Source organism: Pantherophis guttatus, chromosome 4 (assembly GCF_059756535.1).
Source record: "Pantherophis guttatus breed Tessera chromosome 4, ASM5975653v1, whole genome shotgun sequence".
NCBI classification, from domain to species: Eukaryota; Metazoa; Chordata; class Lepidosauria; order Squamata; family Colubridae; genus Pantherophis; species Pantherophis guttatus.
The window spans coordinates 53,987,354-54,000,314 of NC_142066.1; the positions used below are offsets into that span (position 1 = coordinate 53,987,354).

Consider the following 12,961-nt stretch of genomic DNA (forward strand, 5'->3'; position numbering starts at 1 on the left):
ATGTCAACCCAGGTAATTTATTTTTTAAATTACCATTGAATAACTATGGCTTGTCAATTAAAAGAAAAAAAAGGGAAAGTTTTAAAAAAATCTCAAGACAAAAATGGCATGTTCCCTTAGATCAGAGGTAGGGAACTATGGCCCCTTTATGACTTGTGGACTTCAACTCCCAGAATTCTGAGCTAGCCAATCTGATCATCTCCTTTTTTTAACCTCTGCACTTCTTTCCTGATTTGCTTTGTTTCCTCAAAACCCAATACAATGACATAGATCATACAAGGTGTTTTCTTCTGTAAAATGTGATGCTTAGTACCGGTACCTCATCCTCCCAAGCCTCCCTCTAGCCACTCTACTCCCTGAGGAAGTCCTTCAGTTCTCTGGCTATTTCTCTCAAAATGTACTGCCTACCTCACCATCCAAAATCAATGGATTCTCTCTTCTTCTCTGTTGAAAGGCTACAAATCACTGAAAAGGAGGTAGCACACAGCAAGGATAGAAAGTACGTATATCAAGTGTAGGTGTGTGATGCACATTGACCTGATAGACAAAGGGGAATAAGGAAGGAAGAGGACAAGGAAGCACTGAAAACAAATTCATAATCATTGTATGAGTTCTATGTCAAGAATTTAGAAATTAACCTCCTTCAAAACTTACTTCATGAAAAAGACATGCTTAGAGAGATCTAATGAAAAATGTTTTCATTATTCACACATTTTTAATTTGGTAAACTGCAGGATTGCTGCTGTGAGAATGACAGTACTGTCACAATTTAATTCCCTTTGCAGACTCTAATAATCTAAACAGCATTGGCTAAATTTCTAGACATTGTAGGGAATGCTACATATAATGGAAAAGAAGAGTAGCTTTTTAAAAACAATATTTTAGAATGATATTTATAGAAATTGTTGCAGAGGCAAAATCTAATAAAAACTTTCTCAGTTTCCATATATATTGTAGATCTATAAAATAACAAAGCTTCTTCCATTTCATAAGTAGTACTCCATGATTTTTCTTTTCATAATTTCATCAGTACTTAGTGGCCTATGTTACCAAATGCAGCATTGTTTCAGTTATGTTTATAATGTAATCAACTGACTACATAGTATTATAATTATAGGAGAAGTAGCCTTTATAGTTGTAGAGTGAATTAAAAAGAAACATAAAAATGTTAAAGCCATATACCCACAAATAATGGTTGTAACTGTACATGTGGAGTTGCCAATAATGGGAGAAAGGTCACAAAATTAGTTTGACAAAATAGAACACGATCAGAGAAATAGTGGCTGAGGATGATTTGGAGCTGTGTCTGGCACATAAATGAGGCAGACATCACTATGCTAGAATAAAAAAGATTGGTAGATGGGACCTATAAAAAAGGTGCTTTGTTCATTGTAACTCAATGTAGCCTACTTTTGACTGTATTCATGAACTACATAATCTTAACCAAAATCCCTCTTATAAAGTGCACATTTTTGTTTATATACTTTTCAGTCTCTGATTTAGAGACTGCATCAAAAGCATAACGCTAATCAGATGATTGAGTTGTCTTTTTGAATTTTTTAATGGTTTTCTTTTAAATGCCAACTATTAAGATCATTTTCTCCACTGCAGACAAGTGTCACAATTATGTCAGTTGATAAACACTGAAACAGAGAACATTGTACAAGTCCAACATCATGCAAATAGTGTTCCTGAAAAGATAAACTAGCAGACTAATAATGCAAACTATGCAAGTTTAATTAGTAAATTAAGGGGTTTTTTTTGACAATACATGCTATTTAATGTATATTTCAAGTGCCATGAGCTTTGAGTTGGAAGATTAAATTTGGAATCTCAGGGTAACTCAAGATCACTGCATTTTGTAAAAAAAATAAATAAAAATCCTGGGATTCTTAAGATGCTTCCAGACAAAGCTTATTGCAACAAATAAAAATATGTTTATCAACTAACCCCTTGAGAATTGAAAAACTGGGGGGGGGGGAGGGTTTGAGAGAAAAGTGGTGGGGACATTAAGGACAGCTACACATGTAAATTCATACCTGGATTCCCCCATAAAATTCTAGTAAATGGCATCAGCCCCATTAAAGCCTAATCTGGAAGCACCTTTGCTTGCAGAAGAAGTAAAGAAATATACACAGTTGTTAGCATCTGGTGAAGGCTCAAAATTCAATATTGGATTGTTCTTTTTGGATTGGCCAATAAGATTCATATGCCATCCCTGTCTTCATTTCTTATGAAGGTAAACTAAGAAATGAATAAAGCAGGGCTATTTAGAAATGAGAAAAAATATTATTATGGTCCAGAAAAATCCTGAGATTTGGTAAAATTCTGAGAATTCGTAAAGAATGATAGATATAAAATATATTTTTCTCTCCACTACCTCACTTAAGTCCCTAGAAATTTTATACTCGGTATAACTAAATAAGGGATATTATGGGAAGAGATAGGAAGAATTATTTGGCTTGCTTGAGCCCCTAACAAGTTATGTTGTCATACCAATGATCCAGTCTATTGATTCCATATAGCATCTGATACTAAATTCTACTTTTTCTACATTCCTCATGCTTTAAAAATCACCAATTATAGAAACAAAAAACACATTCCCTAACATTCTGGTTAGGGAACATGCTTATCCTTTAAAAAAAGAAAAAAAATATGTTTCAAATATAAAACATCAGATTTACGATGACTACATGTAACGTTTTCATGAGACCTCCAGAATAGCACATACTATTCATCAAAATTCTAGATTTCTATCTTGAATTAACATCTTCCTCTTTCCCTAACTGAACTGGACAACATAATTGTCAGAAGCCTGAAAGCTATGTAATTAAAAATGATGTTTCAGTATTATTTTTGAAAAATAGCCAATTAATCCTGCATACATTGCCACACACAGATTCTCCTGGAAGTTTAATCAAGCCATATCTTTCCTAGTAGGAGGTTAATTTATATATGTTATATTTAAGTGTGTTACCAATGGCTGGCTGACTGAGCAAGCAGCATTGGCATTTTAGGATTAATGCAGAATTCATGCCACTAATAATAAGTTATTTTATTATAGTGCACTGAATGGTGTGAAGGTACTCACACTGCCTCCTCCTGGGATATGTTTGATATTATCCTTTGATCCACACCTGGATTGGACATGGCTAAAGTTCAGCTTCTTATTAAGCACCTGCACCTTTGATAGTCAGAAAAAGAACATAAGTAATACCTACTGCCAGCCAATGACACCGTGCAAAGGGTTTCTCTACGTAAACCAGTAAATTTAGAAGAAAAAAGAAACAGAAAATGTCTCCAAGGCATTTTTCAGCAACTTGGTTTAACAAATGAAGCCACATATTTCAGCTCTGCAGAAGCAAACATCTGGAAAGCAAGCTTTAAATCAACACTTAAAAAAAAAAGAAAATATCATACAAGTCAAGCTATTCCACTTGTGCTGGAGTGCATTGGTCCTATATAAACTACAATAAAGTATTTGTATAAATTGAAGAGTGACTTACATATTTCATCAGTACCATGCCAAATTTAGTGTAACTTTTAATATCAATGTGGGGCTCTGTTGCCTCCACGAGCAAATATCTGAATATCCCACGACTCACTGGATATATCTTTGATCAGCACAAGGAAAAACAACATTGTCACATACTGATGAAAGTGAAAAGAAAGACATGAATCAGACTTCTCTTGCCTGTTTTCAGTTTGTTTGTGCATTCTTGCTTATTGGACTTGACAAAATATTCAGGGCTGGTATATGACATGCAATTTTAGCATGACAAATGTAATTGGGTAAGTATACCCACCATATGAAGATGGCTTGTGTCTGCAGGGTGAAAGCTGAAATCAAATAAAGTTTTTATCAGACTGAAGAATAGCATCCTGAAAAAGTCATCCCTGGAACCTGCCATTTTGGCTATCCCCCAATATGCAACTTGTTGGGGGGGGGGAGAGATTTTGAAGTACCCATGGAGCATCTATTACAGAGAATTCAGGATGAAAGAAAGTATTTTTATCCATTTTTATATTTTCAAGTTTCAGATCTGGATGTGAAATAATATTGGTCACTCTAGCAAATGACCATTGTCAGGATGAAAATGTGGAGGTTGTACCACTGCATCTCTCTGCAGGGAGAGTCACTTTAGCCGATCTACATCAGTGCTGCAGTATCTGTCCATTTGTTTCTTTATATAAGTCAAACTGCTGTTAATTAAGTTCTACATAGCGTAGGTCGAAGTAATTTTTGGGACCACTTGCTCCCAGTAACATTAAAAAGGAATGCTCGCATTTCTTCCCTTACATTTGGGCTTATGAGACAAATAGTTATGAAGAAGTGTGCTTTTCCTGCACCACCCTATTTTGTGGAATATTTGCCACCCAAAGATCGACTGCCCCATTCACACCTTTCTTTTAGGAAGACAGTGGGATCGTAATTTTTATAGCACATATATTATGTATAAATTAACTTGAGTTTTTTTAATTGCTTGTGAGTTTTTTTTGAATTTGTGAGAAGGGGAATGAAACAGAGCCTGATAGTACAGTGGACTAAAGCACTGTTATTAACATCTGCTGCTTGCAATTACTGCAAGTTCAAATCTCACCAGGCTCAAGGTTGACTCAGCCTTCCATCCTTTCTAAGGTAGTTGAAATGAGGACCCAGATTATGGGGGCAATAAGATGACTTTGTATAAATATACAAAAGTATGAAGGCTATTGCTTAACGCATTGTAAGCCGCCCTGAGTCTCCGGAGAAGGGCGGCATATAAATCAAATTAAAAAAAAAAAAAAAGGAAACAAGCAAAGCACTTTCAGAGTGAGAACTGAATTGTTACTCTTCCTCTGAAAGTGGTTGCACATCCAGCTGGTACCCTTGTCATGGTTTCTTGGGCATCATACAGTTACTCAAACTATCAAGACAACAAAAGTGCTTTTTCAAGAGGCAACTGGACTTTCTGATTTTTTTTTTTTTTTGAAGATATTTCGATTCTCATCCAAGAAGCTTCTTCAGCTCTGACTGGAGGGTGGGAAATGGAAGGATTTATACTCCTTGTAGACAGCTGGTCATTTGCATTCTTTTAGTTAGTTTGTTAAGGCCACCTGGAGGGTTATCTGTGTCGTCAAGATCACCTGAATAGTGCAAATGGGTGTGGAGCCTTCTTGGAACTATTGAAAGGACTGTATTGTAAACTGGAGATAGATGATGTCATATCCCTCCCCCTCTGTTGAAACAGGGTGGGAGTGAAATTCGACCGGTTCAGACTGGCTAGGGCGAACCGGACGATTTGAATCAGTTCGCCAAATTGGTAAAAACCATCCCTGGTTGGCCCTGCCCACACCCGCCTGGACGGCCAGTTGCCGCTCACCCCTTCTGGCCGCTTGCTTACCCCTTCCGGCTGGTTTGACCCATTCAACATTAAATGCTGCAGCAGAGAGAATCTGAACTTTTCTCCCTCCATTCACTGTGGAGCTGCTGCAGCCTGTCCTTTTAAGGTACTTCGACCCTTCAGGAAAGAGGGGGCCAGGGGGGGACCATAAAGGGAGCAGCAGCTCCGCTGTGAATGGAGGGAGAAAAGTTCTGTTTCTCTCTGCCACAGCATTCACTACGAGTCCTTCTGGTGCTCATACACACATTTTTTCCTACCGGGTTCTGTGGGTGTGGCTTGCTGGGTAGTGTCATGTGACTGAGTGGGCGTGGGTGTGAGTGACATCAGGTTGGCCATGCCCACTCAGTCACAGGACCCCCACAGAACTGGTAGGGAAAAAATTTGAATGTCACCATTGAACAGGGCTGTTCAATTTTGATATCGATGGCCTCTTTCACCCCTCTTTCAAACCAGTGGTCCTCTTTGTCCAAAATGGGAACTTTGCTGTCTTCAAAAGAGTGGCCTTCATCTTTTAAATGCAGATGGACTGCTGAATCTAGTCCTGATGGGTTAGTTCTCCTATGTTGTGCCATGTGCTTAGGAAGTGGTTGTTTTGTTTTCCCAATGTACAGATCTGTACATGACTCACTGCATTGCATTGCATATACCACATTGTTCAGTTTGTGTCGTATGTTGTGTTGACTCAAGATCCTCCTGAGCTTTTCTGACAACATATGGAATATCAATGTTACTTCATTTATTGTTCTCTTCATTGTCTGTTATAGAGGAGCCCCTGTAGTGTCTTTTTTGAGATTTGGGGAAAGCCCCACTTGGGATAGCCAAAAGTTCTGAGGGCTTCCTTGATGTGTTTTAGTTCTTTTTTTCCCCATCTTTGCTGGTTGGCTCGGTGGTGTAGGGTTCTGATGACTCCCATTTTGTGCTCCAGTGGAGGGGCTCTTTCATAACAGACAATGAAAAGAACATAAATAAAGCAACATTGTCATTCCATACGTTGCAGGAATATCGGAAAAGCTCAGGATGGTCTTCAGCCAATACAACATACGTGCACACTTCAAACGCAAGAATACATTAAGGAGAAGCTTGTCCACCCCAAGGATAAAATACCCAAACACAAATTGAGCAATGTGGTATATACAGTACAATGCAGTGAGCCAAGTGTATTTTGGGGAAACTATCTTCATAAACACATGGCACAACATAGGAGAATAAACCCATCAGGACTAAATGTGATCTTGACGCACAGATAAACTTCCAGGTGGCCTTCTTGGACAGGAATTGAAAACGTCTTCAAAAAAAATTCAGAAAGTCCAGTTGCCTCTTGAAAAAGCACCTTTGGGACAACCATGACCTGGATAACTGAAAATCTCTATAGACATTTATCAAGTCAGCACCTGCCATGGGGACCGGATAACCAAGATTGGTCTCCTTTTTTAAATAACACTAAAAGAAGCATTGAGAAAACTACATACTATTGCTACTTCTGTCAACAATAATCTTTTTTCCTCTTTCCTCTCAATTCTCTGAAATAGCATGGAGAAGGAATAGGGGGTAAGCTGTGTGAATCTACAAATTACCATCAAAAGAGCCACAATTATTGGTAAGCTCAACTTGTCCAATTTACTTTGGGCCTCTGACTAGTAGAGATACACGTGGCAATATGCTTATCTGCAGGCAGAATAGATCTCTTAAGACAGAAAAAAAGATAAGTATCATCAAGAAACATCAACTCCTATCTAAATAATCAGATGCAGTAAATGGTTTTGAGTGTGGTTTATTCTGCTAGTCAGGAAAAGAACAGGAGAAAGAGAAAGAGTAACTAAAGAAGTTACTATAGGACAATGACAAGGTTTTATTACAGATTGGTTAAACTATAAAAAATGTTGAGAAAAGGCTAGTGAGCCCTACCTAGAAGTAAAAAATGAACCAGAAAAAATATAATCTGAATTTGATAAGGTGGAAAAATTACAAATGACAGTAATAACATTATCTGAGATAGAAAAGCCAAATCAGGGTAGAGAGACTTTTAAGATTCTTTAAACCTCTGATGAAAAATGTTGGAAAAATAAACTGGGACACAGGAAAAAGGAATCCAAGTCTGGACATAGATCTGGCTGACATTAGGGCCCATTTCAAAAGTAGTTGGACCAGAGAGATAGTAGACCACTGTGAGAGAAGGTTATTTAAGGTGCAAATGGATTAGCAGGATCCTGAGAACCCTATCAAATGGACTGCTACAAATAAGAAGAGATGAGATATCAGTTACAGCTTTTAGAATCAGGTCTAGCAGCATGGAGAAACATATTTCTCTTTTCTTGTTCAATTAAAATTCAGAATCAATTGGTTCTATACATCAGGCTTGAAATACAAAGAGTTTTCCATATTGAGAGAGAACAGAGTATACAAATAAAATAAATGAATACATTTATTCATTTATAATGAATTTCCCTCAAACAGTAAGATTGAGGGAAATAATATTTAGTATCTGGTCTTCTGGGAAGTAGTTTAGTTTAGTTTTAGTTTTATTTGATTTGTATACCGCCCTACTCCCGAAGGACTCAGGGCGGTGAACAGCCAAGCAATAAAATACATAAATACAAAAATTTAAAAAACCAGTTAAAATCAAATTAAATCATTTTGGCCCAGACAAATTAAAACACCCCAATAATTTAAGAACAGATTTAAAATTTATATATTAAAAGAGGGAGGAAATTAGGCCAAGCCTGCTTGATGGAATAAAAGAGTCTTCACAGCGCGGCGGAAGGTGCGCAGATCCGGGATCCTCCGTATCTCTGGGGGGAGCTCATTCCAGACGGTAGGTGCCCCCACAGAGAAGGCTCTCCCCCTAGGGGTCGCCAGCCGACATTGTTTGGCTGACGGCACCTGGAGGAGTCCCTCTCTATGAGAGCGTACTGGCCGGTGGGAGGCTATTGGTGGTAGTAGGCGGTCCCGTAGATAACCTGGTCCTAAGCCATGGAGCGCTTTAAAGGTGGTAACCAAAACCTTGAAGTGCACCCGGAAGACCACCAGGAGCCAGTGCAGCTCGCGCAGGAGAGGTGTCACATGGGAGCGCCATGACGCTCCCATTACCACCCGCGCGGCCGCACTCTGCGCCAGTTGGAGCCTCCGGGTGCTCCTCAAGAGGAGCCCCATGTAGAGAGCATTACAATAGTCCAGGCGGGAGGTGACGAGGGCATGAGTGACCGTGCGTAACGAGTCCCGATCCAGAAAGGGACGCAACTGGCGAATCAGGCGAACCTGATAGAAAATCCTCCCGGTCACGGCCGTCAAGTGCTCTTCTAAAGACAGCCGTGAATCCAGGAGGACGCCCAAGTTGCGAGCCCTCTCCGTGGGGACAAGTGATTCGCCCGCAATAGTCAGAGATGGCATCAACTGACTATATCGGGACGTCGGAAACCACAGCCACTCGGTCTTGGATGGGTTGAGCCTGAGCCTGTTCCTCCCCATCCAGATCCGTACGGCCTCCAGGCACCGGGACATCACTTCAAGGGCATCGTTGGGGTGATCCGGGGTGGAGATGTACAGCTGGGTGTCGTTAGCGTACTGATGGTACTCCACCCCGAAACCACGGATGATCTCGCCCAGCGGCTTCACATAAATGTTGAACAGGAGAGGCGAGAGGACCGACCCTTGCGGCACCCCACATATGAGGGGCCTCGGGGTCGACCTCTGTCCCCGTCAACACAGACTGCGACCGGTTAGAGAGAAAGGAGGAGAACCACCGCAACACAGTGCCTCCCACCCCTAACTCTTCCAACCGGTGCAGCATGATACCATGGTCGATGGTATCAAAAGCCGCTGAGAGATCTAACAGGACCAGGACAGAGGAGCACCCCCTGTCCCGAGCCCTCCAGAGATCATCAACCAACGCGACCAATGCCGTTTCCGTGCTGTACCCAGGCCTGAAGCCCGACTGGAACGGATCCAGATACGTTATTTCATCCAGGTGCTGGGGGAGCTGTTTCGCGACCACACTCTCGACAACCTTCGCCACAAAACGAAGGTTGGAGACCGGACGATAATTTACCAACATTGCCGGGTCCAGGGATGGCTTCTTGAGGAGAGGCCTCACCACCGCCTCTTTCAAGGCGGCAGGAAAGACACCCTCACCCAACGAAGCATTTATAATCCCCTGGAACCAGCCTCGTGTCACCTCCCGAGAAGCCAGCACTAACCAGGAGGGACACGGGTCCAATAAACAAGTGGTCGCGTTCAGTCTACCCAGAATCCTGTCCACATCCTCAGGGGTCACAGGATCAAACTCATCCCAGATAACATTATCAAGACCTGCCCCTGTTCCTCCTCCTGAGACTACCCAGTCGGAGTCCAGATCTTCCCGAATCTGAGTGATTTTGTCATACAGATATTGAACAAAATCCTCGGCTCTACCCTCCAAGGGGTCCTCCCGCGCTTCCTGATGGAGCAGGGAGTGGGTCACCCTAAACAGGGCGGCCGGGCGATTATCTGATGATGCAATAAGAGCAGCAAAATAGCTACATTTCGCTGCTTTTATCGCCACTAGGTAATTCCTAATATGAGATCTTACCAGTGTCCGGTCAGATTCAGAACGGCTGGCCCTCCAACTACTCTCTAGGCGTCTTTTCCGGCGCTTCAACTCCCTCAACTCCTCGGTAAACCAAGGAGCTAAATGAGATCGGCGCCGGGTCAGAGGCCGCAAAGGCACGACCCGGTCCAGAGCTCCAGCGGCCACCCTATCCCAGGCGGCCACTAGGTCTCCAGTCGGGGCGTGTGCCAGAGCCTCAGGGAATGGCCCAAGCTCCATCTGGAACCTATCAGGTTCCATCAGGCGCCTGGGGCGGAACCATCTTACCGGCTCTGCCTCCCTGCGGCGGGGTGTAGCGGTTCGAAGGTCGAGACGAAGGAGAGAGTGATCAGACCATGACAAGGGCTCGGTGACTATATCCCCTATCTCGAGATCACTCAACCACTGTCCAGAGACAAAAACCAGATCCAGCGTGTTTCCCCCCGTGTGAGTAGGGCCATGAATTAACTGGGTCAGGTCCATAGCTGTCATGGAAGCCATGAACTCCTGAGCCACCTCAGACGCCTCGCCCACAGACGGTAGGTTGAAATCCCCCATGACCATAAGCCTGGGGGTATCAACTGCTACCGCAGCGATGACGTTGAGTAGCTCGGGCAGGGCTGCTGCCACGTGGCAGGAAGTAGGCTAATAAGAGTGAAATTTCTGTCTGTTATAATCAGCTCCCCAACTCTCCTATGATGAAGTAATAGTGAATGTGCAAAAAAAAGAAAAAAAAGAAAAAGTGATACAAACTGGCCTAAACTGTCTCTGATAGGAATGAAGGGCACCTGATAGGAAGATCAAATGTACATGCCATGAGCCCAGTTAGTGTTCAGGAAACAATGCTGTAAAACTGGAATTATCAATAAGACAAAATGGAGTTTTGTAGGAGAACTTCTGTTCTGTTTACACTCTTTTCATTTCTTCCTTTTTACTGTTGTAAGCCACTTAGAGTAGCCCCACAGTGGGATAGACAACAAATAAATAGGAGTGAGCAATAAATCTTCTTAACTGGAACTTAACATGTGGTCCTGATTCTTCATACCTGACATTAATCTAGTCAACTAATGATCAGCATTAAATTGGCTCTTGATAAGAGTCAACAGAATTCAAGGGGGGCTGAATTTGGATTGTTTATGGCAATGTAACAACTCCAAACTGATTCATCTCTTGACTCCACCCCCAAGCTCTGCCTTTTCTTCTCCTACAGTACTATGTGATCAAACCATAAGGTCAAAGTACAGTTCAAGCTATTTCATGTTTCCCCATTAAAAAAAATCTTATGCCATTCTGTCTTATGGAATAGGAGCTGCTTGGACTGAATGTAGACAGGCTCAATGACCGAGAGTGGAAGAGATGCTAAGAAAAAAATAACAAAATTGTGCAAAAAGCATGACTGAATTATCAGCAAGCATCGAATTGGAAGCTAACCTTGAATGATGTAAAAATTTGTATTAACATGTCATTAATAGAATTGGCATAAAGGTACCTTTAATTTTTCACCATTATTATATGATTGCATTAATACCAAATCTAAAAAAAATAGAAATGTTAAAAATTTTTAAAAAGAGTAATAATAAAATTGTGTCAACTAGAAAGATCCAAACGGCATCTTATTTTTAAAATTATTTTTTAACATGCATGTATACTCTTTAATTCAAGTCCTGTTGGTAAGAATATTTCAATTCCTTAAAATAAAAAGTGCAATAAAAGAATCTAACAATGCTTATCAGAAGGATAATAATAACTGTTACCAAAGTATAGATGTATAGAATCCAGTAGCATACTTTTCGGAGTATAAGAGGGTGGAAATGTTGGTGCGTCTTATACACCAAATACAGCCATTTTTGGCCTCCCGAAGCCCCATCCTGCGCATTCCGTTTTTGCAAACAACGGACCTGTTTTTTGCAAAAACAGGGTGCACAGAGGATTTGGGAGATCTGCAGAGTGTTCCTGTGGGCTGGGGACGGCAAAAACACCCCCATTTTTATGAAAAACAGGCCCATTTTTGGCCTCCCAAACCCCCAGGAGCACTCTGCAGGCCTCCCAAACCCTCTGCGTGCCCCATTTTTGTGAAAAACGGGATGTGCAGTGCGTTTGGGAGGCCTGCAGAGTGCTCCTGGGGGCCGGGGAGGGCAAAAACTTTTTTTTCTTGCTTACCTCTTCAAAATCTTGGTGCGTCTTATATACCGGTGTGTCTTATAGTGCGAAAAATATAGTATATCATTGCACAAATTAAAATAATGCATTTTTAAAACAAGAGTAGTAGAAAAGTAATTATTCTGTTTTTACATCCTTCTTAACACACTCATAGTTGGGAAAAAAACCTTATTTTTAGTTGCTTTAAGAAAACTGTGTCAGGTGTTTTAAGAAATTGTAGCTAAATGTTGCATGAGAATACTTGCAGGTGTTCCAAAATTCCTTTATACCTTCTATCTGAAACCCCATTAAACGCATGATTCAGGTTTTCCACCTGATGGAAATAAATGGAAAATGCATGAAAATTGTTGACATGCTCTTGTAAATCGATAGGTACTATGTGCCCATTAAGAATGAAGCACTAAAATTGTCTATGCTTAATAAAAATCCAGGGAGCAGCAGCAACTGAACATAAGATGATTGAAAACACCACCAGAGGCACCAAAACAGCAGCCTATCCTATCAGCCTATGAATGAAGTTATTCATATTTAATGTAGTGCCCTCTGATCATTAAAAATGCTGGTATTTGAATCTCTGTTCAGTAAAATAGATTAAGAAACTTAGACAGTAATTACTAACTCCCACAGACTAACATTAAGAACAACAAAAAAAATCATTAAATAGGGAATTCTGCTACCCTTAAATTCTAAACAATTTGCTTGTCTTGATTGCCTGATTTTTAAAAAACAGGGTTTTTTTAAATTTTTTATTATATTTTTATTGTTAAAGAATAACAAAAAGGAAAAAAAATCAATACAAAAATCAGTAGTAAGGAAAGAAAATTTTTTTCCCCCAACGTGCTATACAAACCGAAAG

General features: G+C 40.7%; 1 protein-coding gene across 34 annotated transcripts in view; it reads right to left on the reverse strand.

Moving 5' to 3' along the window:
* Positions 1-12,961, reverse strand: part of MAPT (microtubule associated protein tau) — a 123,527-nt gene that overhangs the window by 17,469 nt on the left and 93,097 nt on the right. For 24 of the 34 annotated variants that reach the window (XM_087893978.1, XM_087893971.1, XM_087893970.1 and 21 more), the window contains one exon: positions 3,092-3,184. The exons of the other annotated variants lie outside the window; for them this stretch is intronic. In XM_087893978.1, coding sequence (XP_087750104.1) covers positions 3,092-3,184 — 93 coding nt within the window. The remainder of the gene's footprint in view (positions 1-3,091; positions 3,185-12,961) is intronic. 34 annotated transcript variants of the gene reach the window in all.